This window comes from Paroedura picta, chromosome 3 (genome assembly GCF_049243985.1).
Source record: "Paroedura picta isolate Pp20150507F chromosome 3, Ppicta_v3.0, whole genome shotgun sequence".
NCBI lineage: Eukaryota > Metazoa > Chordata > Lepidosauria > Squamata > Gekkonidae > Paroedura > Paroedura picta.
In genome coordinates, this window is record NC_135371.1 from 8,370,541 (window position 1) to 8,397,595 (window position 27,055).

Below are 27,055 nucleotides of genomic sequence, written 5' to 3' on the forward strand. Positions count from 1 at the left end.
CCAGGGCCAGGGGACCCAGCCCTATGACCAATAAGAGTCTGCTGCCCCCACATTCCTCATCACCCCCTTGGATACTTCCACTGCCCCAGATGGGGTATACTGCCCACTTCTGGGACTCCTACTTTAGACTAGTCCTGCACTGAGCAGGGAGTTGGGATGAGTTGGCCTATATGACCCCTTCCCACTCTAGGATTCTATTATTCTAAATTATCTCAGTTCCCCCCTGGTAGCCCTTCTCCTTGAACTATTATCTCCTTAAAATGACAGTCACTGTCATAAATAACATATCACAATTAAAGGCAGAAAGAGAAACTTTATTTCACAGACTCAGTGTACACGGTCGGTGTCCCCACAAGCGGATGAATCTGCTGGATTAGAAAAGGCGAAATCATTTGGTTCTAACAGGATGCTTCTTACTTCTAAGGAAAAACCCCGCAGAAAGACCACGGCTGCCCCCCACCCCGTGTGGCAAGCGTGGTTGCTTCTTGAGTACACAGAGAGTGGACAGGGCAAGAAGCAACTGGGATCTCTCCTGTGGGGAGCTGAATCGGGGAGAGCGGAAAGGGCGAGGAGGGACCGCGATCTCTCCTGAGGGGGGCTGAATCGGGGAGAGCGGAAAGGGCGAGCAGGGACCGCGATCTCTCCTGCGGGGAGCTGAATCGGGGAGAGCGGAAAGGGCGAGCAGGGACCGCGATCTCTCCTGCGGGGAGCTGAATCGGGGAGAGCGGAAAGGGCGAGCAGGGACCGCGATCTCTCCTGCGGGGAGCTGAATCGGGGAGAGCGGAAAGGGCGAGCAGGGACCGCGATCTCTCCTGCGGGGAGCTGAATCGGGGAGAGCGGAAAGGGCGAGGAGGGACCGCGATCTCTCCTGCGGGGAGCTGAATCGGGGAGAGCGGAAAGGGCGAGGAGGGACCGCGATATCTCCTGTGGGGGGCTGAATCGGGGAGAGCGGAAAGGGCGAGGAGGGACCGCGATCTCTCCTGTGGGGGGCTGAATCGGGGAGAGCGGAAAGGGCGAGGAGGGACCGCGATCTCTCCTGCGGGGAGCTGAATCGGGAAGAGAGGAAAGGGCGAGAAGCGACCGAGATCTCTCCTGTGGCCTATTATGCACGGCCGCTGAAACGGTGGCATGGAGAACGAGAAGGAGGAAGAAGTGAAGCAAACCGATTATGCACGGGACGGAACACAACGGCGGCAAAACCCAGAGTATCCGATTATGCACGCAGATACTCCGGAGCCGCTTCTGGTTGCGCCCTGGTCCCAGGAAGCTCCACTTTCTTCTGCATCTCGCTGATGAGGCTTTTTCGGCGGCATAAGTTGACTCTGCACCCGGTTGCCGCCTGCAGCTTGCATAATTGGTGATTTTAGCCGCCGCCATTCCACCCCGAATGCAGACTTTCCACTCCGTGCATAATGGGCCCTGTGGGGAGCTGAATCGGGGTCGCGGATCTGTTGCCCTGCAGCGTGTCTCTGCATGCCTTTAAATCAAAGGAACTACTCCAAAGCCGCCTTGCCCCTGGGATTTCTCAGGGCAGAGGAATTTCGGGAATCGGCCAGGAGGCGGAGCCAGGAAGGGAAACCTCCGGGCTCGAATCGGAAGCTGCAAAAGCGAAAGTCCCACGGCCGCTTTGTCTCTGGGGCGAGGCCGCCATGGCTGCCGGGGGTCCCGTCCGGGAGCTGTGCGAGGAACTCACCTGCCCCATCTGCCTGGACTGTTTCATGGAGCCCGTCATCCTCCCCGAGTGCGGCCACAACTTCTGCCGCGCCTGCCTGGACAGCTACTGGGGGGAACGGGCGACCGAGGCTTCCTGCCCGGTGTGTAAGCGACCCGCTCGGGCGAGGGATCTCCGGCCGAACCGGCAGCTGGCGAACGTGGTGGAGATCGCCCAAAAGCTCCGCCTGCAGGGGGGAGACGCGAGGAAGGAGGACGCCCCGGAGAGGCTCTGCGGGAGGCACCGGGAGCCCCTGAAGCTGTTCTGCCGGACGGACGGCATCCTCGTCTGCGCGGTCTGCGACCGATCCAAGGAGCACCGGAGCCACGAGGTCCTTCCTGCCGAGGAGGCGGCGCAGGAATTCAAGGTGGGGAGTTGGGTGGGACGGGGAGGATCTCCGGGCTGCTCCTGAGAGCGTCTCCGGAGACACCTTCCGATAAATCACACCCTTGGATAATGCACTTCCGGAGTAGATGTTCCAGCCGCAAAAGCGCATTGGAAGTGCATTATTCAACATGTGCATAATGAGCCCCGATTCAGCTGAGATGACCCAAGAGGCCCCTTCCAGTTCTGTGCTGCAGCTGCTTCTACTTCACAGGGGCTTCAACGGCCCATTCCCCATTAGCCTTCTCCAGTTTGGATCCAGGTCTACCTGTGGGAATGGTGTTTTTGTGACGACGATGAGTTTGTTTCCAAGCGTAGCCTACCTCACAGGGCTGTTGTGGGGACACAGTGGAGGAGGGGAGAACCCTGCTGCCTGCCGTTCTGGCATCCATCGGCTCCCCTGCAAAAGCACACCTATTAACCCCTGTTGAGGAAAACTACTAGTATCAACCTGTACAGACTCAGGGACAAGGTCTTGCAGGGCCAGGGAGGAAGGGACCCAGTGTGCCATCCCAATGATCAGTTTCTCTCTTGCTCAGATTCAGTGGGTTTTGTTGCATATTTATGGTCAAACTGAAAGAAAGGAAAAATACCAAAGGAACTAATTCAGAAGAGGGTTTTTTTCCCCCTTCCCTCTTTTAGGATAAGATCTTCAGCTGCTTGGAGACCTTGAGGACTGAGAGGGAGAAAATTATGATATCTATAGTCAATGCTGAAGATGAAAGCCAAGAGATACTTGTAAGTGCCACAACTGCTGGGATGTGTACAAGAACTGGGACTAGACAAAATGCAGGAAGATCCAGGACCCCAAGATATCTGTTCTGAGGACTGAAGCTGTCATTCAAAGTCATGGGAAAAAATAATCAAATTTCATTCTGAGGGCCGAACTACACATTATATTATTTTCCCCCTGAACCTGTGGGGTGGATTAGAACAGGGGTAGTCAATCTGTGGTCCTCCAGATGTTAATGGACTACAATTCCCATGAGCCCCTGCCAGAGTTTGCTGGCAGGGGCTCATGGGAATTGTAGTCCACGAACATCTGGAGGACCACAGGCTGACTACCCCTGGATTAGAAGATGGATAGCGGGTTTTTAAAAATTATTTCTCCTTCGCTTCATTTTTTTTCCTCCTTTTTTGGCAATTAAAAGTACCCTTCCTCGGTGATATATCAAAATTCCTCAAGGCCTACAAAACGGCACTATTCTACCAGTTGTATAGTTGAGGCCAGAGCAAATAATAAAATCCACTACCCTACTTACTAGGACATCCCCCCCCTAAGCATTCGCTGGCAGGGGCTCATGGGAACTGTAGTCCATCGGCATCTGGAGGGCCGCATTTTGACTACCCCTGATATAGGCTAAGAATAAGACAATTTAAGAAAATATCAGGGCACTTAAAATTACAATTTTATATGTTTTTACTGGACATGTTTTTTATTTGAACATTTTATGTAGTTTTAACATGTTGGGCATAGCCCCGAGCCTTTGCAGAGAGTTGCGGTTTGTTGATCTAATTTAATAATAAAAAATAATAATAAGGAGAACTGCAGACAGTAAAGAAATGGAGAGGTCAGTTTTAGTGGGACAACGTGAGAGAAGGTAGTATAAACATCCTCTCTTCCACCTGTAATGGTTTTTCCTGTATTTTGCAAAACCTAAAGCGATCCTATGGAAACACTGAACACCATGTTAGCCTCTGGAACAAGCATTGGGAATGCTTGAATGTTTTCACTTATTTTTGATTTCGAAATTGATTCCCAGTGTTGGTTGGAGACACAAAGGAACTTACAATGTTGTTCTCTCCCTCTCTAGTTTGCTTTCACAGCCACAACGCTATGAGGTAAATTAGGCTAAAAAAGAGTACCTGACCCACAGTCACTCACAAAGATTCCATGGGCAGAGTTCAGACCCCACACCAAGCGCTTTACCTTCTGCGTAGCGTTTCCAGGTTTCCCCCAGCAGGAAAAGATGTGCCCAGAATTGAGATCAGCTTATCACAGTGACACACTGATGTCACTTTGGGACACAGGGAGAGTGACATCATCACTTCAGGACACAGGGAGAGTGACATCATCACTTCAGGACACAGGGAGAGTGACATCTTTCCATTTTTCCTCCACCAGCCAGCTGGGCAGTAGTGGGAATCACCCACTGTGGGTGGGGCTTGGTAAGCCTACCTCTATCCTAGTGGTTCTCAACCTTCCTAATGCCGCAACCCTTTCAGAATCACAAAGTTGGAAGGGGCCATAGAGGCCATCTAGTCCACCCCCCTGCTCAACGCAGGATCAGCCTAAAACATCCTAAAGCATCCAAGAAAAGTGTGTATCCAGCCTTTGCTTGAACACTGCCAGTGAGGGGGAGCTCACCACCTCCTTAGGCAGCCTATTCCACTGCTGAACTACTCTGACTGAACATTTTTTTCCTGATATCTAGCCTATATTACAGCTTAATACAGTTCCTGATGTTGTGGTGACCCCCAACCATGAAATGATGCAAGTGCTCTTTCACAGAAATTAAACCAAAACTGACCAATGGCGTGGAGATCCATTGTTCATGATGGGATATAAATTGTTTTTTTCCCGGGGTTCCTCAGTTCTGCCTCTTGTCCCACCATGCCGACCTCGCTCTTTTCCGCTGCTCCAGACAGAAGAATGCTGTATCTCGATCTACCCCGCAAGGCTGTTGTGTGGATGGTGCCCCCCGCCTACCGGCCAAGCTGCTTGCCCTGTCGCGACCCCTGTGAAAGGGTCATTTGACTTCTAAAGGGGTCCCGGCCCCCAGGTTGAGAACCACTGTTCTGTCCTATACTGGATTTATACAAAATATTGATGTGTTCTCTGGGAAAAGCCACCAGGATCTTTCCTAAATTACTCTCTGAGAATGAATTACGTTCCTGACACTGATCCTTCCTCCCTCCCTTCCTCCCTTCCGTAGAAAACTACGGAATCAGAGAAGCAAAAGACAGTGGCTGAGTTCAGAGCCCTACGCCAGTTCCTGGAAGAACGAGAAAAACACCTGCTGTCCCAGATAGAAGAGGTGGAGAAGGAGGTAGCCAGAAAAAGGGACGGCCACCTGGCCAAGCTCTCTGAGGAACTCTCCTCTTTCGAAAGCCTCATCCGGGAGATGGAGGAGAAGCATCAGCAGCCAGTGAATGAACTCCTGCAGGTAAGTCTCCGGTAGTAAAAAAATTCGTGGCCATCCTCAATGGGACACTTTTGACGTACCTTTTCGGTTGAAAACAGGGCCACATTCTATAAAGACAGGTCTCCAGTCCGCAAGTGAAGTGCGATAGGCCTAAAGCAGGGGCAGTCAAAGTGCGGCCCTCCAGATGTCCACGGACTACAATTCCCATGAGCCCCTGCTGGCAGGGGCTCATGGGAATTGTAGTCCGTGGACATCTGGAGGGCCGCAGTTTGACTGCCCCTGGCCTAAAGTGTTTTCTTTAGGCTTCATCTACCTGGCAAGGATATTTTGTTTCCCCTGCCTATTGTCACTACCATGAAGAAAAAGTCAATTACAGTGGCAAACAAGTGTCCGTTTGGGAGTTTTGTGTGCCGTTCCCTCCATTAGCTGCCATTTCCCCTATATCCCCCCCCACACACACACACCTGTGCCTCTCAATAGCTGCCTTCTCCCTATCTCACCATAACAATCTATGACGCAGACAGATTTATTTCTCCAGTGTTTTTGTGAACTACAACTGAACTCAAGGGGTCCGATTGGCCGTTTTAGCAAAGAATTGTCATATGGCTAAATTTGGATGTTGTAACACAGTTTGCTAATTTACCATAATTTGCTTTTGCCTTATATTTCCACTGGTATGACGGTTGTTCATTTAGTCTGAGGGAGAGTGCCTGCACTCAAAAGCTCACGCCTTGAATAATGCTTTGTTGGTCTTAAAGGTGCTGTTTGACTCCATCTATGGCCAAAGTCTGCTAGTTCCTCTGACTACCCAGCTTCCATTTTGCAAAAGAAGTAACTAGCACTTTTTGTTACATGGCTAGTCCCTTGATAGCTCTGCAATGAAAAGGGTTAGAGACCTTTTCTAAAAATGAAAAAGGTATAGCAAGAAACAATTAGCAGATGAAAAATAGTGAGACAGCAGCTTAATGGGATGTCAGGAGGAAAATGGTACCATTGAAAGTGAAGTCTCAAAAATGTGCACTTTCCCATCCATACAGTAGACGAACATGCTTGGGCTGCATTGTTTTTGAAATGGTTGCACCAAACTAGGTATGAGAAGGGATGCACTGAGGACAGGGGAAGTCTGAAAAGGGGACAATTGGAGAATGAAGAAACATGAATGTCTCAAATAAACCAGCTGAAGAGGAAAACCTCCATGTACTAGCATGTTCCATGTCAGTTGAGTTTCCCTTTCTTCCTTCCAGGATGTCAGAAAGAGCTTGCAGAGGTGAGTACATCACATTAATTTTCCTTCTTCCTCATTTTGGACACGGTCTCAATAATATGAGGCTGCCGGCTCTGTGATAACATGGCAAGCCCATCAGCTTTTGGGGGAACACTTTGGAGCCTGGAGAGGGGTAGTTTGCTGAAAGTGACCTGCCACGCCACTCTAGGAATATTCCCACCTCTATAGTAACGATCATAGAGACTAGAGGAAATTCCTAGAGCATACAGCTGGTCACCCAGAAGTGATGTCGCAATGTTGCTTCCCTCCATTTTAAGTCTTGCGGCTGAGTTGATTGAGAATTGGGAATGGACTGTGAGGGCAGAAGCTTCCCTACCAGGGTGGGAAATTGGCAGCTTTAGGGCAGCAGGAAAAGAGGCTCCATATGGGTCCATTTAGGACTCCAGATTCTTCAGTGTTTCAAGCTACATTTGTCCCCAAGGCAACCAAAGTAGCTTACACAAAGGGAATTACAAATCCCAAACTAAACAAACAAAGGCAGAACAAACCTGGATTGATCTGAATCCACCAAGCTGACCATTGCATGTTCCATGCTGGAACATGCAGCAGTGTTTTGAAGGCTAGACAAACTAGCTTGAAGGGTGGGGGGAGGCCTTCCCTGAATCCTGCTTACTTCCCTTTCTGTTCTCTTCCTTTGCTCACAAATTCTGGTGCCCATGAACATTAACAGGTTTGTCTTGTTAGGTATGAGGAGAAGGAGAACTTTGAGACTCCAGTGGCTTTCTTTTCTGACCTGAAATGGAGGCTCCAGGCCTGCTGTGATATTGGTCCCTTTCTGGGGGGTATCGTGAAGCAATTCAAAGGTAAGCCTGAATGACTGTAGGAGTTTCATGTAGGTCATTATATCGAACCAGTAATTGACAAGATGGACTCACTCGAGAATGTTGGCTGAAAAGCCAATTCTAGTTCAGGGTGGAAGGAACTTTTATCCAAGTTGGTCTTCAGATCTTAAGGATCTAAAAGATGCCATGCTGGATGAGGCAGTGGCCCATATAGTCCAACACACTGTGTCACACAATGGCCAAAACCCAAGTTCAATCAGGTGGTCCACCAGTAGGGCCTGAAGCCCTCTGTTGCCCTCTCCCAGCACCAAGAATACAATGCATCACTGCCCCAGACATAGTATTTCTTCTGTACCTTGTGGTTAATAGCCTCTGCTCCATATTTTTATCCTATCTCTTCTTGAAGCTGTCTATGCTTGTAGACAGTGAATTCCATGTGTTAATGGAAGACCCTGAAGAGCCAGTTTGGTGTAGTGGTTAGGAGTGCGGACTTCTAATCTGGCATGCCAGGTTCAATTCTGCACTCCCTGACAAGCGGCCAGCTGGGTGACCTTGGGCTCGCCATGACACTGATAAAACTGTTCTGACCGAGCAGGAATATCAGGGCTCTTTCAGCCTCACCCACCTCACAGGGTGTCTGTTGTGGGAAAAGGAAAGGGAAGGCAAATGTCAATCACTTTGAGATTCCTTCAGGTAGAGAAAAGCAGCATATAAGAACCAACTTTTCTTCTTCTTCTTCTTCTTCCTCCTCCTCCTTCTCCTTCTTCTCCTTCTCCTTCTCCTTCTCCTTCTCCTTCTTCTCATGAGGGGAGATAAGCATTTCTTTCTCTACCTCATGAATAATTTTGTAAACCTCTGTCATGTCACTGCTCCCCGCTGGTGCGATCACATTTACATCTCTCTCCAAGTCCTGAGCTAGGTCAAGACGGGTAGCCATTTTGGTCTGTATGAAACAGACAAAAAGAGCAAGAATCCAGTAGCACCCTAAAGACTAGCAAAATGTGGTAGGGGTCTAGTAGCCTCACTTGATGAAGATTGTTAAATGCCATTTGGACTACCTTAGTGATCTTAGTGACCAAATGAGGCATCAAAGATCACCCCAACATTCCTGGTGGACGGTACAGCGATAAGCTGGACCCCATTCAGGAAGGGTAGACATGCTTCCTGGTCCTGGTCCCTTCTACCTAGGCCCAGGACCTCTGTCTTGGCAGGGTTGAGTTTCAGGTGACTCTGCCTGAGCTATCCAGAAACTGCTTCCAAATATTTGGCAAATGTTTCCTGGGGGGGAGTCCGGCTGAGCCGTGAATCAGGAGATAAGAGTTGGGTGTCATCTGCATTCTGGTGACAGCCCAGCCCCAAACTCCGAACCAGCTTGGTCAGAGGGCACATACAGGTATTAAATAACTTGAGGGAGAGTGTTGCGCCCCGTGGTATTCCACAAGGGAGTGCAGGGAGGGACGGTATAAGAATCAAATAACAAATAAATATGACAACAAAGCGCCAGTTTGATAAAGTTGGTGTCTTGTCCTAAATCCAACATAATCCTGAGTTATTTGAGGGGATGGAATTCACATTAGAATAAACAAATAGGCATTTGTAAAGAAATTAGAATGGTCGGGTTATAGGGGTAGAGTCCCATCTTCAGAATTCTTTCTGCCTCTGCTCATAAACTTTACAGTTCTGTGAATGACTATTTTTCCAAGAAGAACGTTGGTGCCTGATCTCTGTTCTCTTTGCTTCCCCAGACACTCTGGGATCAGGACTGCAGCTACAAGAAGGTAGGCCCTAGGAACAAAATCCCTAAGAGGAATAAGGGGATTTGCTAGATGTCCTGGCTTGTGTCTCATTTGTATTTTAAAAAAAACCCCTCTCCTAGGAATGTAGAAATAGTAAATACTGTCGTTATAAATAGATAAATGAGGGTCCTGATTTGGAACATAAATCTTTTGAGAAGTACTCTGCTGTATCGGAGGGTCTATTTAGTACAGCAATTTTGATTCCTAGAGCGGCCAGTCAGACTCTTTTGGGGACTCCCCAAAGTGGATCCATATAAAACAGCCCTCCCTTGTAGGCAATGGCAGGCAGACCCAGGCAAGTAAGAACCTCGGCCAGATGACCAAACTGAGATTTATTTATTTATTTTGCTTCAAAAGTCTATTAAAATTTAACTGAGCCCTGGTTTAACAGAGCTCCATTTGGTCTCTTTGACTTCCAAATTTGGTGTCACTTCTGGCCTACTCCCTGTGGGGAAAGACTGGAAGAATTAGAGAGAGATCACAATTCTAAATGTCTTATCTAATTTTTCGGGGGGGTCATATTAGATATCATAAATGAAGCTCTGTAAACAGATCTACTTTAAAACAATTTAAATGGCAGCTTTGATTGGCAAGCTAGGTTTGGCAACTCCAGATTTGGAAATTCTTGGAGATTTTTGGGGGTGGATCCTCGGGGGCGGGGGGGGGTAGAATGTCATAGAGTCCACTCCAAAGCAGAGAGGGAAATCAAGACAGATAAACCATGTATACCTCTGGGACCTATTTTTTTTCCATATGGCCAGCGAGAAACAGGAGTTTTTTTGCTATTCCAGACTGTGATTTCCTTCTTTTTTGTGAATTTATATTCCACCAACATTGGATTTAGAAATTTAAAAAGCTTGATGGCTTATCACAAAACATCGGGGAAGGTTATAAACAATGGAACAGCCAGATTTGGATCTGCTTCAAGAAATGCTTGGTGGACTATTGCGGAGCATAGAAAGTCTTTTAGAGATGAAAAGTGAAATAATTGATTTAAGCCACTATTAAGGAGCTTAGACAAGAATTTCAGAATGTTGACACTTCCCTGAACTCAAGAGGACAGCTGGATGAAACTTAAGAGGAAAATCTAAATTTGGAAATCAAGACACTTGTTGTAAACAAAGATCTGGGAAGAGAATAATTACGAGATAATAGACTAAGCCAGGGAGGGGATTTGAACAGCTGCGACATTAGATTTAACTGATGAAGTTATCAGAGATGGGATTCTTATGGCATCAGCAGACTCTTTGGATTTGGAAATAAAAACTGTAAACTCAAAAGAAATAAAGGATATGGAATTGGAGGGCTTGAGGCTGAAGGCAAAAGAATTTCTACAACAACGTAGAGAAAATGGAGCAGAATCGAGAACAAGATTCACAAGATTTACAAATAGCCACAAGAAACAAAAGAACTAGATGACTTGGAATTAGAATAGTTGAAAAGGAGGCTAGAACTGATGGGAATATCCAAATTCTTTTAGCTTAATTAAAATTAGCTATAGTATTTGTAGCTAATGGAAAATTAGGTCTTCTGATCTATGTGATTTGAATATAAATGAATTGATCTATATATTGGAGGAAGGGAAAATATGAAAATACAGAAAAGTGTAATTTTAAAGGTTTTATTAATTAACATATTAGAATCATAGAGTTGGAAGGGACCCCCCAGGGTCAAATAGATAGCAGCCTGATCTATAACTATCATAGATAAGATTGAGAGTTTTTTATTTCTATCTTTTCGTTTTCTTACCCGTATTAAAAAATTTCTAATAAAATCTTATTTGGGGCGGGGGAGAGGGAGGAAAGGCAGATTCTGTGGTACACCATAGATATTAGGTGCAATTCCTCCCTACATTTCCCTCCACAGGCATCACCCCTAAATTTCCAGGAATTTCCAAGGCTGGAGTTGGCAGCCCTGATGAAGCATTCCCCCATGAGGTAAACAGAAGCCCTTGGGGACTAAATGAGTTTGATAAGAATGATATTTCTGGGGAGGAGATCAGGCACACACACACCCCTAATTTATGGATCTTCTGTCATCGTGTTGATGCTGACCCTGATAGGAAAGATGCTTCCTCTGATCTGTTTAGTGGAGTCTCAGGAACTAACACCGTCTCTGGTGGATGTGGTGTAACTTCTTTTTCCTCTTCTCTCCGCAACAGCCAATGTGACTCTGGATCCAGAGACAGCCCATCCCTTTCTCATCGTGTCACCGGATTGTAAGGGCGTGAAATGGGGAGCCAAAGCTCAAGATCTGACCCAGAATCCCGAGAGATTTGACACCCACACGATAGTGCTGGGCCGGGAGGAATTCAGAGCAGGCCGCCATTTCTGGGACGTGGTTGTGGGGCACAAGGGTGGCTGGGCTGTGGGGGTGGCCCGAAAGTCTGTGAGGAGGAAGGGGGACGTTGCCTTCACTCCCGAGGGAGGGATCTGGGAAATGGGGTGGTGGAATGGCTCCTATCAAGCCGCCTTAAACGATCATAACCCCATCTTGTGCTGGTTTGAGGACTTCGACAGCATCCGTGTCTTCCTGAACTGCGATGAGGGAAGAGTGGCCTTTTTCGTCGGTGAATGGAAAGCAAAGCTTTATGAATACAAAGATGCCTCGCTTGCTGGAGAGACTCTCTGTCCCTTCTTTTGGGTGCACAAAAATGCTCTTCTCAGACTGGTTCCTTAATTTCTATGTAGTAGTTTACTCTCTGGATTTGGGAGTGTTTATTTTGGTCAACATCATATACAGTTCTCAACCTTCCTGATGCCGCAACCCTTTAATACAGTTCCTCATGTTGTGGTGACCCCCAATCATAAAATTATGCCAGTGTTCTTTCTCAGAAATTAAACCGAAACTTCATATGCACTTAGTGCCTCACAGTTTTCATGCATAGGTTCTGTAATTTTATCCCCAAGTCCCAGGAGACTGTTAAAGCCAGCTTGGTGTAGTGGTTAGGAGTATGGACTTCTAATCTGGCGAGCCGGGGTTGAATCTGCACTCCCCCACATGCAACCAGCTGGGTGACCTTGGGCTCGCCACGGCACTGATAAAGCTGTTCTGACTGAGCAAGAATCTCAGGGCTCTCTCAGCCTCACCTCCCTCACAGGGTGTCTGTTGTGGGGAAAGGAAAAGCGACTGGAAGCCTTTGAGCCTCCTTCAGGTAGAGAAAAGTGGCATAGAAGAACCAACTCTTCTTCAGTAATCTCAGGGCTCTCTCAGCCTCACCCACCTCACAGGGTGTCTGTTGTGGGGAGAGGAAAGGGAAGGAGATAGTAAGCCGCTTTGAGACTCCTTCGGGTAGAGAATAGCGGCATATAAGAACCAACTCTTCTTCTTCAGTAATCTCAGGGCTCTCTCAGCCTCACCCACCTCAGAGGGTGTCTGTTGTGGGGAGAGGAAAGGGAAGGCGAATGTAAGCCGCTTTGAGACTCCTTCGGGTAGAGAAAAGCGGCATATAAGAACCAACTCTTCTTCTTCTTCTAAAGTGCACAGTGCCTCAAACAAACAGGAAAATCCACAGACAGGATCATTCTAGTAAAAGCTAAATGTCTCTGTCCTGTCGTGAACTCATACCAGTATTTTCAAAACCTTTCCTGTTGAGTAGGTCTTCCTAATACAACATTCCACAGGCAATTTCTCTCCAAATGCGAAATATGCAGTCGTATATTCATGCCAAACTCAATCATGAGTAGGCAACAAGAATCCGGTTCTTGTTTCCCTTAAGTGGCCTCCAGTGCCTTTAAAAAAAAATAATTCAAATGCCTCAACGGAGAAACTAAAAGACACACTAAAAAATGGCTCAGCGGAGGAGCTAAAAAGACATTTAATAAAATACTGAACATTTTTTTTTACAAAAAAGACCTTGTGTAATCTACAACATACATTCAACAAACGATCAAAGTTGTGAGTTTCCTGCGTTCTGCAAGGGGTTTATTTATTTATTCATTTATTTACGGTCATTTAGACCAAGATTTTAGAAGCACTACTATACAATAGCAGTTTGTAAAACGGAAGGTAATGCATTAAAAGGTTAAAAATGCATCAACAATAAAACTTAAAGCTTCTCCACCCTTATTTATTTATTATATTTATATACCACCCTCCTCGAAGGCTCAGGGTTGAGCTAGATGACCCTGAAAGTTGACTCCCAACTCGATGATTCTATTTGTGCCAAATTCTTCCGTGCCTGTCAACAGTCCCAACTGCATCGTGAATAAAATATCTATTTAGAATATTTCCCTGTTGGTTCGAAGACGTCTCAATACCTTCCCCGGGTGTGGGGACGGACAACAATAACAGTTGCAAAGAAATGCCCTATATCTAAAGGAACAGACCAGCTATCCTTCCTCTTTTAATTTTGCACTAACACAAGCACTTTTCTTTTATGGGATGGTCTCACGAAGTTGCACTTACAACTAACCAGGGATTTGGAGGGGGGGGGATGTCTAGAACAACCTTACTGTTGAAATTGAAAGAGGTTTCGGTTTACGTGAATATAATTTGTATGGGGTGAGATTGGAATCCGACTCGATTTGTCAAACCAACGGCCACTGTCTGTCTGGGGGAGCCTAAATAATGTCTGGAGTAGAAAGAAGAGGACATGGCAGAGGGCCGCAAGAAGACAGCTAGGATGGCGGGGTCAGCTGCACCTTCTCCGGTCATGAGTCATTTCTTATGTGGCTACTCTTAGGGGCAATTTCCTAGTTTCTTCTTGGAAACCAGGGTTGGTTCATTCTCTCTCAGCTAGATATGCAATTGGGAACCTCGCTCTGCCTCTCCTCTGCACTATCAAGTATGGCAATTCCTGAATAAACCTTAATCTGCGCTTTAATCCCTGTGTTATTTGTTTATTTATTTGCCTGTCAACAGCCCGCACATTGGGAGAGGCAAGAGGCAAGAGGCCGGCCAGAACCTCACAGCTGATGTTTTGCCCCTGCAATTTGCAGGACGGAGGGGGGGGGGCTCAGAGAGACCTTGTTTTGGCAGGGTCACCCTTCCAGAAGCCCCCCTGTGCTGCACCTATGGCAACAGCTTCCTTGTATCCAGACTGGGTCTCTGGCTCCTGCAGGGACCCAGAGGCTGCCCTCTCCCATGTTAAAGCATGCACACACAGCCTTAGACCAGGGGTAGTCAACCTGTGGTCCTCCAGATGTTCATGGACTACAGTTCCCATGAGCCCCTGCCAGCACGCTGGCAGGGGCTCATGGGAACTGTAGTCCATGAACATCTGGAGGACTACAGGTTGACTACCCCTGCCTTAGACAACCCCCAGCCTGTTCTCCACACAAATTCTACCTAGTAGTTTGCAGAGGTGGGGAAGGAGGGAAATAGGAAGTCACCCTTCAGGGTGCCACTGGCCCCCTGCTATGTATCACAGCATGGGTATTTGTGCTACGTGCTCCCTCCTGGATGCCAAAGGAGCCTGTCCTGTCACCAAAGTGCAATGCCTTGCACTCTACATGTGTCTGTCACAGGTCTCTGAGGCAAAGGACGCGTGGTGTAGTGCAGGGGTAGTCAACCTGTGGTCCTCCAGATGTTCATGGACTACAATTCCCATGAGCCCCTGCTAATGCTGGCAGGGGCTCATGGGAATTGTAGTCCATGAACATCTGGAGGACCACAGGTTGACTATCCCTGGTGTAGTGGTTAAGAACAGCGGCTTCTAATCTGGCAAACTGGGTTTGATTTCCCATTCTTCCACATGCAGCCAGCTGGGTGGCCTTGGGCTACTCACGGTCCTGTCAGAGCTGTTGTCACAGAGTAATCCTTTCAAAGTTCTTTAAGCCCTGCCTACCTCGCAGGGGGGAAGTGGAAGGGAAGGCTATTGGAAGCCATTTTGAGACTCCTTTGGCCAGTGAAAAGCAGGGTATAAATTCTAACTCTTCTTGGTTGAGGACACACCTAACCTCTGACAGGCTAAACGTCCTCCAACCCCTCAGAAGATGTGAAATGATCAAATACGCAGTTTTAACTTACTATATAATTTCAATAATTATTGGAAGTGGTTTGATGGCTGCAAGGTGAGAATGAAAAATATTATCATCATCATTGATAAGCATTGTTACTTGCCCTTTCTCCACAGACTCCATAGTCCAGGGGTAGTCAAACTGCAGCCCTCCAGATGTCCATGGACTATAATTCCCAGGAGCCCCCTGCCAGCATTTGCTGGCAGGGACTCCTGGGAATTGTAGTCCATGGACATCTGGAGGGCCGCAGTTTGACTACCCCTGCCATAGTCCCTTCTCCATAGTAATCCCAGCTGTAGAACAGAGTTTGGACTAACAAAATTTTAATCTGGGTATACGCTTTCGTACACATGCACACTTCTTCAGAAATCTTTGCTGGCCTTCAAGGTGCCCACGGACGCAAAACTTTGTTCTGCTCCTTCAGACCAACACGGCTCACACACACACACACCCCTCCGAATCTAAATCCAGTTCCGACTAGACCTGGGCCCCTTATGCGCAGGTAGCATAATGCTCTTTCAATGTGCTTTTGCGGCTGGCTTCTCCCGTGTGGAAAATCTCCTCCTAAAGCGCATTATCCCCGGTGCGCCTAATGCGCCCTGCTCCAGATGGCTCCCCCAATCAGAGGCCTGGCCCTTGCCTGTGCTTCTCCCACAAGGTTGGATGCACACTTTTGGATACTTCTCCCACAAGGTTGGATGCACACTTTTCTTGGATGCTTTAGGATGCTTAGGGCTGATCCTGCGTTGAGCAGGGGGTTGGACTAGATGGCCTGCATGGCCCCTTCCAATTCTATGATTCACACCAGGCAAACAACTTTCGCTCCTTTGCCGGGCCAGAGGTCTGCCGCGTCATGTGCCAGCAGGGAAATCCCCCGCTGGTGTGTCGCAAAGCCTCGCTTCCCGAGGCTACGGCCGTCATGGCAGCCGGCGGCCTCTCCGCAGAGGTCTGCGCGGATCTGGTTTGCCCCCTCTGCCAGGGCTATTTCCAGGCGCCGGTGAGCGTGGCCGAGTGCGGCCACAACTTCTGCCGCGCCTGCCTGGCCGGCCGCTGGGGGGCGTCCGGGGCCGACCCCTCCTGCCCGGAGTGCGGCGCCGCCGCCCCGCCCGGGACCCTCCGGCCGAACCGGCATGTGGCCACTCTGGTGGAGATCGTGAAGCAGCTGAGCCCTCCGGGGGGACGGAGAGGGGAGGCGCAGGAGGCCGGCGGAGGCAAGGGGGGTCTCTGCGAGAAGCACCGGCAGCCCCTGAAGGTCTTCTGCCAGGCGGACGAAGCGCCCATCTGCGTGCTCTGCGTCCGATCCAAGGCGCACGAGAGGCACGCGGTGGTCCCTCTGGATGAGGCGCTCCAGGAGTACCAGGTAGACCAGGGGTAGTCAAACTGCCGCCCTCCAGATGTCCATGGACTACAATTCCCAGGAGCCCCCTGCCAGCGAATGCTGGCAGGGGGCTCCTGGGAATTGTAGTTCATGGACATCTGGAGGGCTGCAATTTGACTAGAGGTTTCTGCTGGCGTCCTCCGACTGGGCGGCTGTAGGCCGGTTCCTCCAACGGGGAGGGTCAGGGAAATCCGTCTTCCACCCTTATGGGGATTGAACCTGCGGTTGCCAGGGCCGGAAAAGTCGGGAGAACTGACCAAAAGGGCAAAGCTTACGAATCGAGTTAATGGAAGAGCGGCAGAAGAATTTGAAGAACATCGGGGGTATTTTTCACAATATTTAGCCAGATAGGTATATATGTGTTAACTAAATATTTATTGGATGAGCCTCTTGTGGAGCAGAGTGGTAAGGCAGCCGTCTGAAAGCTGTGCCCATGAGGCTGGGAGTTCGATCCCAGCAGCCGGCTCAAGGTTGACTCAGCCTTCCATCCTTCCGAGGTCGGTAAAATGAGTACCCAGCTTGCTGCTGGGGGGTAAACGGTCATGACTGGGGAAGGCACTGGCAAACCACCCCGTATTGAGTCTGCCATGAAAACGCTGGAGGGCGTCACCCCAAGGGTCAGACATGACTCAGTGCTTGCACAGGGGAGACCTTTACCTTTACCTTTAAATATGTATTAATATTTATCCAGATAGGTGTAGGTATTAACAAGTATGTTAGTAGGGGGGACTGACTTGTTCTGGAACTGTAATCTTCTGTTCTTTCTTATTTCTATTATTCTCTCTTCTCAATAAAATAAAGGCTGGAGTTATCCAGCAATTAAAAGAAATAAATAAACCTGGGGTTGCCAGCTCTGGGGTGGGAAATACCTGGAGACTTTGGGGGTGGAGCCGAGCCGGGAGTGGGCTGGATTTGGGGTGGGAAGGGACCTCAGTAGAGTCCACTCTCCAAAGCAGCCGTCTTCTCCAAGGGAGCTGATCTCTGTCACCTGTAATTCGGGGGGGAGGGGGTGTCCCCAGGTCTCACGTGGGGTCCGGCGTCCCTAAATTAAGCCCCACTCATGGAATTTATAGATCGTGTCTGATCGTCAGGACTATGGGAGGACATGGAGAATTATGAGTTCTGGATATAGCATCCTTATCTCATCTCAAAAGAGAGCAATAAAAAAACCAGCTGCTTTCCCGGAAGGAAGCTGAGGGGTTTACACTAAATGGAGGAAAGCGGGAATAGAATCATAGAATCATACAGCCTCTGCACAGATAAGGCTGTCTGGAAATGTTGAAATGTCTGAAATGAGAAGAACAAAGCATCACACAGAATACAGAAGGCCCAAGCAGACAAGCTGGTCGTACAAAATCAAAATGGATGCACACTGGTTCACAGATGTCACGGCAGGAATCATGAGATCCTGACACATCCCTGGCATGGTGCACAGGCCTTCCTGGACTACTGCATCTCGTTCAAGGAGTGCTGAAAGCGTCTCATGGCGAGCTAGGGATCCCAGCCTCCAGGGGAGGCCTGGAGGTCTCCTGTTTTTTACAGTCGACAGAGATCAAGTGACAGAGATCCATTCCTCTGAGCTTGAGAGTGTGGGCTCTATGCTTTGCTGAGCCCCTCTCCCCCTCTCCAAACCCTGTCATCTCCAGACACCACCCCCAAATTCTCCAGGCATTTTCCAGTCCAGAGCTGGCAACCCAATTTTGAGCAATGGCTCCCTGATTTTGAAGGATTCTGGTAAGGTCTTCCACTGAAGCTGCCACATCTTCCCTGACCGTTTAATCTCTCTGTACAGTAAACGCCGACAAAGGAACCAAACCTGGGCTATTTGTTTCCCTCCAGGATCAATTCCAAACGCGCCTTGACATTCTGTTGAAGGAGAAAGAGAAACGAAGCGCCTGTAAAGCAGGCAATGAAAAGGAGATGCGGCAATTGCTTGTAAGTGCTTTTTGTTTCTGGGACAAGGAAAATAGAGTCCAGGAGCACCTTTAAGACCAACAAAGATTTATTCAGGGCGTGAGCACTCTTCCTCAGACTAAATGAACCACCATCATGACAGTGGAGATATAAGGCAAAGGCTAATTATGGTAAATCAGCAAACTGTGTCGCAGCATCCAAATTCAGCCATATGATGCTGTATGATAATTCTTTGCTCAAACAGCCAATCAATCCCCTTGAGTTCAGTTGTAGTTCACAAAAACATTGGAGAAAGTGAACATAGCCTTGAAACCGTCCCTGACTTTGGCCTTCCTCTCCTTTCTGTCTACTTTGGTGTAGTGAGAGACAGTTTGGTGTAGTGGTTAGGAGTGCGGACTTCTAATTTGGAATGCCGGGTTCGATTCTGCACTCCCCCACATGCAACCAGCTGGGTGGCCTTAGGCTTGCCACGGCATTGATAAAGCTGTTCTGACCGAGCAGTGATATCAGGGCTCTCTCAGCCTCACCCACCCCACAGGGTGTCTGTTGTGGGGAGAAGAAAGGGAAGGCAACTGTAAGCCACTTTGAGCCTCCTTCGGATAGAGAAAAGCGGCATATAAGAACCAACTCTTCTCCTTCTTCTTCTTCTTCTTCTTCTTCTTCTTCGTCTTCTTCTTATTATTATTCTCCTTCTTCTTTTTCTTCTTCTTCTTCTCCTTCTTCTTCTTCTTCTTCTTCTTCTCCTTCTCCTTCTTCTTCTTCTTCTTCTTCTTCTTCTCCTTCTTCTTTTTCTTCTTCTCCTTCTTCTTTTTCTTCTTCTTCTTCTTCTTCTTCTCCTTCTTCTTTTTCTTCTTCTCCTTCTTCGTCTTCTTCTTCGTCTCCTTCTTCTTTCAGGAGCAAATAGAATCGGAGAGGCAGAAGATGGTGGCTGAATTCAGACAAATGCACCAGTTCCTGGAGGACAAAGAGAAGGTTCTGCTGACCCAGATGGAAGAGCTAGAAAAGGAGATTGCAAAAGAAAGGGTCAAGGAATTGATGGGGCTCTCGTCTCTCGAATGTCTCATCTTTGAGATGGAGGAGAGGATTCAGCAACCAGCCAACGTTCTTCTACAGGTAGAGGACTGGGGACATTTCGGCACAGAGCCTCAAGACAGTAGGGTTTGGGAAAAGGTATGATGTGGTAGAGTCGGCCCTCTAAAGCTGTCCCTTTCTCCAGGGGAACTGATCTCTGTCATCTGGAGGTCAGTTGTAATTCTAGGGGAAATCCAGCCCACACCTGGAATTTGGAACAGTTGACAGAGTTCAAGTACCAGGCTGCTTAAAGGAATAAAGTTGTTTCATTATGAAGAGAAACAACTTTCTATAGTAAGAGGAGAGAAATAATTAGTCCTAAGGGTCTGTTTGTTTGATCCATTCATTCTGTCTGTTCTGGAGGCAAGCAGAGAGGAAGTATGCTGAAGTAGCAGGAAGTCTCCAGGGAGCCAATCAGGACACTGAAGGAAAATTTCCAGGAAGTTCCTAATCTATGCTAAATACACATCTCTTCCGGTGCCCCCTATAGGACACCCTTGATAATCTGTTCAAACGTGCACACCACAGATTTTGCATTTTCCTACAGGCACATTAAGAGCCTCTTGTGGTGCAGAGTGGTAAGGCAGCAGACATGTAGTCTGAAAGCTCTGTCCATGAGGCTGGGAGTTCGATCCCAGCAGCCGGCTCAAGGTTGACTCAGCCTTCCATCCTTCCGAGGTCGGTAAAATGAGTACCCAGCTTGCTGGGGGGTAAATGGTAAGGACTGGGGAAGGCACTGGCAAACCACCCCGTATTGAGTCTGCCATGAAAACGCTGGAGGGCGTCACCCCAAGGGTCAGACATGACTCGGTGCTTGCACAGGGAATACCTTTACCTTTACAGGCACACAGCAGGTAAAGGTTTGAACATGCCTGGCTTTCTCCCAGGTGGGGACCAGTTCTACACTTTAGTATTCCCCTTTCACCTGCTCAACTAGTGGGGCCCAAGTTTGGTGTCGTGGTTAGGAGTGCGGACTTCTAATCTGGCATGCCAGGTTCGATTCTGCGTTCCCCCACATGCAGCCAGCTGGGTGACCTTGGGCTCGCCACGGCACTGATAAAACTGTTCTGACCGAGCAGTGATATCAGCGCTCTCTCAGCCTCACCCACCTCACAGGGTGTCTGTTGTGGGGAGAGGAATGGGAAGGCGACTGTAAGCTGCTTTGAGCCTCCTTCGGGTAGGGAAAAGCGGCATATAAGAACCAGCTCTTCTTCTTCTTCTTCAAGTTAGTATTGGCGGGCCAAGCCTGGCAACCAGTGGGAGCGTTTGGGGGACTTGAGGAGGGTGAGTTAGCAACATCACTGCAAATGAAAACTAGATTCCTCCACTGAAGGATCTTCCTCAGGTGACCCATAGCAGTGTCAAAGTGCTCAACTTCCCAATAAGCCAAACTTCTGCATAAGAAAGTTTCTTTAATAAGAATGAAGACATCCGTTGCACATGCATAGACAGAACTGAGGCCCTTTGCCCATGGACAGAGTATATAACCCAGTGAGACACATTTCCCCCCACCCCACCCTTGGGAATGTAGCTAACTGCATTTCAAAGATAGACTCAACATACCTGATAACCTAAACTACAAAGGGGAGTGCTAGATTTTGGGGGGAGGGGGGGAGGAATTGCTGTGAGAAAGCTAACAGTAGTAAACTGAACAACAGAATACAACCTTGAAGTGTCAATTGGGTAGCTGTGCTGGTCTGAAGTAGCACAACAAAAGCAGAGTCCAGCAGCACCTTTAAGACCAACAAAGATTAATTCAAGGGGTGAGCTCATGCCCTGAATAAATCCTTGTTGGTCTTAAAGGTGCTATTGGACTCTGATTTTGTTGAGGGGTCAAGACAGACATCTGGGGAATATCACAGATCACAAAACATGGCCGAAGTACCTAGGGCAGGGGTAGTCAACCTGTGGTCCTCCAGACGTCCGTGGACTACAATTCCCATGAGCCCCTGCTGGCAGGGGCTCATGGGAATTGTAGTCCACGGACGTCTGGAGGACCACAGGTTGACTACCCCTGACCTAGGGGATCCTGACAAACAGGCACGGACTTCTTTTTTCTTTCTCTTCTCTCCAGGGTGTCAGAAGTGCCTTAAAGAGGTAAGTTGACCGTGATAATTTTCTCTCTGTGATATATTCAGATGCCTGCTGTCTCTGTTAATCAATGTGTCCCACTTGTGGAGCTCCTGTTTTTTTGTACTGACGAATTTGTTTGTGCGTTCAACTCTTCTTTCAAAGACGACCCTCGTGGACCTGAAATACATCTAACCATTTTCTGTGGCACTGTTGTCTCTTGCTCCATTCTTGTAGAGCAGGGGTAGTCAACCTGTGGTCCTCCAGATGTCAATGGACTACAATTCCCATGAGCCCCTGCCAGCGAATGCTGGCAGGGGCTCATGGGAATTGTAGTCCATGGACATCTGGAGGACCACAGGTTGACTACCCCTGCTCTACAAGAATGCAAACTAGTGGGTCATTTTTAAGAGAATCCTACTCAGGTTTATAGAACGCAGTGACTCCATCAAAAGCCTTTTTAGGATTATACCAGATTTTCTTAATCAGGGCTTTGTGAAACCCTGGGGTTTCCTGACAGCCCTCCCCATCCCAGCCCCTCCATCACTGGCCATTTTGAGAGAAGGGGCAGGTTGACACTACCACTCAAATTCAAACTTATTTTAATACAGCACTGTGGCCAGATAAAACAGCGAGAAAAAACATTTCAGAGTAGAAAACTGCAAAATCAGGGAGCCAGTACAAAATTTAAAATATATAAAATTGTATAATTGATGGGTACATTATAAAAAATGCATAGTAAAATTCCTCTAAAAATTTTCACTTAAGCTTAAGTTGTCTTTCCCGTGTGCTAAGCACATGCGCACAAAATTTGGCAACCTGCTTAATAATATGGCCCCTACATTACTACTCAATAAATATTTAACAATTTTTTAAAATATATTTGGCAAACCCTTCCAGGGCTGTCAAGACACACCAGTGTGTCCCAAAACCCTGGCTGAGAAACTGACCTACTGGCTATAGCTTCTTGTGTTCCAGCTGCCCCAATGTCACCTGACTATCTTTACTTGGTCTTGAAGATATAGGCTACCTATTCCTCTGAGGAACCACTAGTTCGATATTTCTCCTTTAGAGCTTCAGTGAGGAGAATTCCCTTCCTGAATCACATCCATCCCCTTCTGGGCCCATCTCTAGCTTTCTGCCATCTCCTACCTGTGCATTCTGGTTTTTTTTGCTCCACAGGCTTAGATAGATGGGGATGATTAACAGTCTGTCTCCAAAACAGGTGTGAGGAGGAGTTTAAGGAGATAAGTGAGAGCCCGGTGACATTGCCCCTGGAACTGAAGTGGAAGACCCAGGACATCTGTGATATAAACTGCTCTCTGAAGGCTGTTACGAAACACTTCCAAGGTATTGATGAAGGAGGTATCTCATAAGTGATATCTGGTGAGCCGGGTTTGATTCCCCACTCCTCCTCCACATGCAGCCAGCTGGGTGACAATGAGCCCAGTCCTGATAGAACTGTTCTCCCTGAGCAGTTCTGTCAGAGTTCTCTCAGCCTCGCCTACCTCACAGGGATGTCTGTTGTGGAGAGAGGAATGGAAGGCAATTGTAACCCGCTTTGAGAGACTCCTTTGAGTCATGAAAAGCAGGTTATAAAACCAATACTTGGTGCATAACGTACCGCAGATAACCATGTAAAGAGACAGGAGAGTTCTAACCATCTAACTAATTAACTGTTGTTCTGGAGGCAATCCAGGAAGGAGCAGGAAGTCTCCAACTGAGTCTGTCAGGGCAAAGATGGAGATTATTTGAAAAATACCAGAAAGTTACTATGATTACTGCACATCTCCCTCAGGTGCCCCATGTAGGATATTTTGCGAATGCTGCTGAATCACAGACACTACAGATCTTGCATGTTCCAACAATTCTAAGGGTGAGCCCCCCAGAAGTCCAGAGGAAATCCTTTCCATTCTGGATACTGAAGGGATCTCGGGAGCAATGCCAAAGTTTCTTTTCCTGTGCAACGGAGGCCAACAAGGCTGACCCCCTTCCTGACAGATTCTGAGACACAGGAGAGGGTGGCTGGATTCTGACAATTACACCAGTTAACATGTCCTAGAATTCTCACAGCAGCCAGGTTACTTCCTCTGGAAAGCACCTGTGTATTAGGATAGGGTGCCAACCTCCAGGCGGTGGCTGGAGTAATATCAATATCAAAAAATATCAAGATGGTGGTGTAACTCTACTAGGCCCAAAAACCCAACTCAGCTGTCCCAGCCCAGGCCGACAGCATGGCCCTTAAAACAATGTCACACGTGGGTTCTCATAATCAGTGCTTAACGACAGCATTTAGCGTAGGGCGGGACCCACAGTTCACCTGGAGAAAATGGCCGCTTTTGAAGGTGGACTCTGTTATTATACCTCATCATTGAAGCCCCTCCTTTCCCTAAGCTCCACCCCCTCAGGCTCCACCCCCAAAATATCCAGGTATTTCCCAACTGCTGTTGACCAAAAGATTCTGACTGGATATCTGAAAGATGGATCCATCCATACCGCTGTCTTCCCTAGACTAGGGGGATCTTGGGGTACCAAAAAACATGGCTTTGGAGGGGAGGTAGTGACTATGGGTACAACAGTGACCAATCATGATCACAGTTACCATGAAGTATCAACTTTCCTGCCTTTCCTTTCTGAGCACCCTCCATTGGAACAAAGTTTCCCCGGAGTTTAACAGCTCTGAGCTGAACCTTGACCCCAGGATTAAGCTTTGAGATGTTATAATTGTCTGAATTGCTATCGTCATTACTCAAATTGCTGTAGTAATGTCGGCCTTAACCCCTATTCCCTTTGATTTCCCAGACACTCTGACATCTGGACTTCAGCTGCATAAAGGTAAATTTCAGGGACTGGGGGGGGGGTCACAGGAGGGAAGTGACTTGTGCAAAATGTTCAGTCCTCAAGCCAGTAACATATATCTGGTTTTAAACATGACTTCTTTATATGAGAATTTAAAACTTTCCTGTTGGATCAAATCAAGGCACAGGGACCCTAGGAAGGTGTATTTCCAGCAAGGTGCAGCCAGCGTGGCGTGATGGTTAAAAACGGTGGTTTCTAATCTGGAGAACCAGGTTTGATTCCCCTCCTTCTCCTCCTCCTCCGCAAGCAACCGACTGGGGGACTTTGTTAGAACTGTTCTCCCATAGCAGTTCTGTCAGAGCTCTCTCAGCCCCACCTACCTCACAGGGTGTCTGTTGTGGGGAGAGGAAAGGAAGGTGACTGTAAGCCTTTTTGAATCTCCTTTGGGTAGTAAGAGGCTCTCCTGCCATGGGGTGTCAGTTTTTTGGACATACATTAAGGTGACCAGATTGTCCCACTTTTGGAGGGACATCTAGGGGTACCTGGCAAATTGTACTTATGTTGAAATTTAAAAAAATATATATTACAATACTATTTTTGCATTCTATGCATTCTATGAAACTTTTTGTTGCTCCATATCGACCAAATTTTTAATCAAGAACCCCCCCTGGTCTTGTCCCCCGCTTTACCAATGGCAAAATCTGGTCACCTTAACATACATATAGGGCTAAAATAAAGTAATTAAGCTATTGTTCAAAAACCCAGGATTCAACGATGGGTTTCCGGTACGTGGTGAAGGATACAGCAGAGGCTCAAAAAGTCACCATCTCCCACCTGATCCCACTTCTCCTGTCTCCTCGTGTCTCCCCAACAGCGTACGTGACTCTGGATCCAGACACGGCCCATCCCCACCTTCTCCTGCCAGAGGATTGTACAAGTGTGAGAGAGGGCGAAGACGCTCAAGATTTGCTGGACAACCCTGAGCGATTTGACCAACTGGCCGCTGTGCTTGGGCGCGAGGGGTTCACATCAGGCCGACATTTCTGGGACGTTACTGTGGGTCGTGACCCCGGGTGGCCAGAAAGTCCGTGAGGAGGAAGGGGACGATAGAGTTTAGCCCCGAGGAAGGAATCTGGGCTGTGGAAAATTGGCTAGGGGGGTACAACGCTTTCGTGAGCCCTCATTACGACCCCTTGACCACAAGTGGCGACCTCCGTGGGATCCGCGTCTCCCTGAACTACCACGCAGGCAGAGTGGCCTTTTATGATGTGGACACAGCAGCCCCACTGTATATATTCTCAGGAGCCTCCTTCTCTGGAGAAGCCCTTTTCCCTTTCTTTTGGGTGCATTTAAAAGCCCAGGTTGATCTCTCTCCTTAAAGTTGTCAGACTAGGCATCTGTGGCTTCTGATAGAGAACTAAACAGGGACGGTCCCCAGAGCTCCTTTTCTGTCTCTGCAAAGGCCACTCCAGGCATCCAGTCACCAAAACTTTATTTTATTGATTAATACTTTGAATTCTATGCCACGCTTCCCTACAAACGGGCTAGAGGTGGCTCAAAATAGTGTATTCTTCCCCATACGTTTTTTTAAAGTCACATAATTAATACCTGAATCCCTTCTAAGAAAATGACAGAATATCGGCCATGGATGTAGAGACAATTTTATTAATCTTGTCTGAAGTTGCATTGTGAAAAATATGCAGAAGTATTGCCAAATCAACTAACCTTCAAAACATTCATCTTGGTTCGTACCTTCATAACATTAATCTTTGTATGTATTTGATATACATTTCTAATAAAAAATAAAATGCAGAGATGGACATCTAGTTCTTCTTGTTCGTCAAGAGCCAGCGTGTTGTAGAAGAAGAGTTGGTTCTTATATGCCGCTTTTCTCTACTTAAAGGAGTCTCAAAGCTGCTTATAGTTGCCTTCCCTTTCCTCTCCCCACAGCAGACAGCTGGCCCTGCCCCTGCAGCTCCCACCTTCCCTCTCTGGAGGCTAGCCACGTTCCTCTCAGACGCGCCAGAAACAGAGACACAGAGCCCTGCCAGGCCGAACACTAGCTCTCAATCCTGCTGCGAGGGAGGCAGAGAGAGAGACACAGTGAGAGATCTGCACCTCCCGGTGTCCTGTGTCCTAGCGCCCATTGTATTCCTGATTGCAACAGGCTTTCTTGCTAGTATAATATAAATATATAATAGACAATAAAATCAGACTATGACCATTCTTAACAAATAAATAATAAAATAGAAGAGTTGGTTTTTATATCCCCACTTTTCACTACTGGAAGGGATCTCAGTGCCTTACAATTGCCTTCCCTTCCTGTCCCCCAACAGACACCCTGTGAGGTAGGTGGGGCTGAGAGAGCTCTGAGAGAACTGTGACTGGCCCAAAGTCACCCAGCCAGCTGCATGGGGAGGAGCGGGAAATCAAATCTGGTTCTCCATAAGCGACGTATATGGGTAGACCAAGGCTGGCAGATGCATTCTGGATCAATGGAAGTTTCTAAGGTATCCCGCAAGGAGAGCCTGCATAGAATGCATTGCAGTAGTCTGGTCTGGAAGGGACAGTGGCATAGATCACTATGGCAAGATCACGCCAGGCCAAACAAGGTGCCGGCAGGTGGCTTCGGCATAGAAATAAAAGCTCTGACCTTGCCACTTCTTTATGTTATTTATATATATATATATTTGTTTCATGTCCTATCACCTGAAACCCAGGGCAGGTCCCATAACCATAAAAATCACATCTGGGATAAA

General features: G+C 47.8%; 1 protein-coding gene across 1 annotated transcript; it reads left to right on the forward strand.

Annotated features, from left to right (window-relative positions):
• Window positions 1-566: 566 nt before the first annotated feature.
• Window positions 567-26,092, forward strand: LOC143834471 (uncharacterized). The gene is given in 15 exon segments (XM_077331297.1): window positions 567-2,078; window positions 2,738-2,833; window positions 5,032-5,262; window positions 6,486-6,508; window positions 7,211-7,329; window positions 9,054-9,086; window positions 11,266-11,780; window positions 15,873-16,424; window positions 18,282-18,377; window positions 19,251-19,469; window positions 21,502-21,524; window positions 22,723-22,847; window positions 24,300-24,332; window positions 25,171-25,371; window positions 25,374-26,092. Coding segments are annotated over 15 exon segments (2,997 nt in total). The 5' UTR covers window positions 567-1,649; the 3' UTR covers window positions 25,676-26,092.
• Window positions 26,093-27,055: the final 963 nt, after the last annotated feature.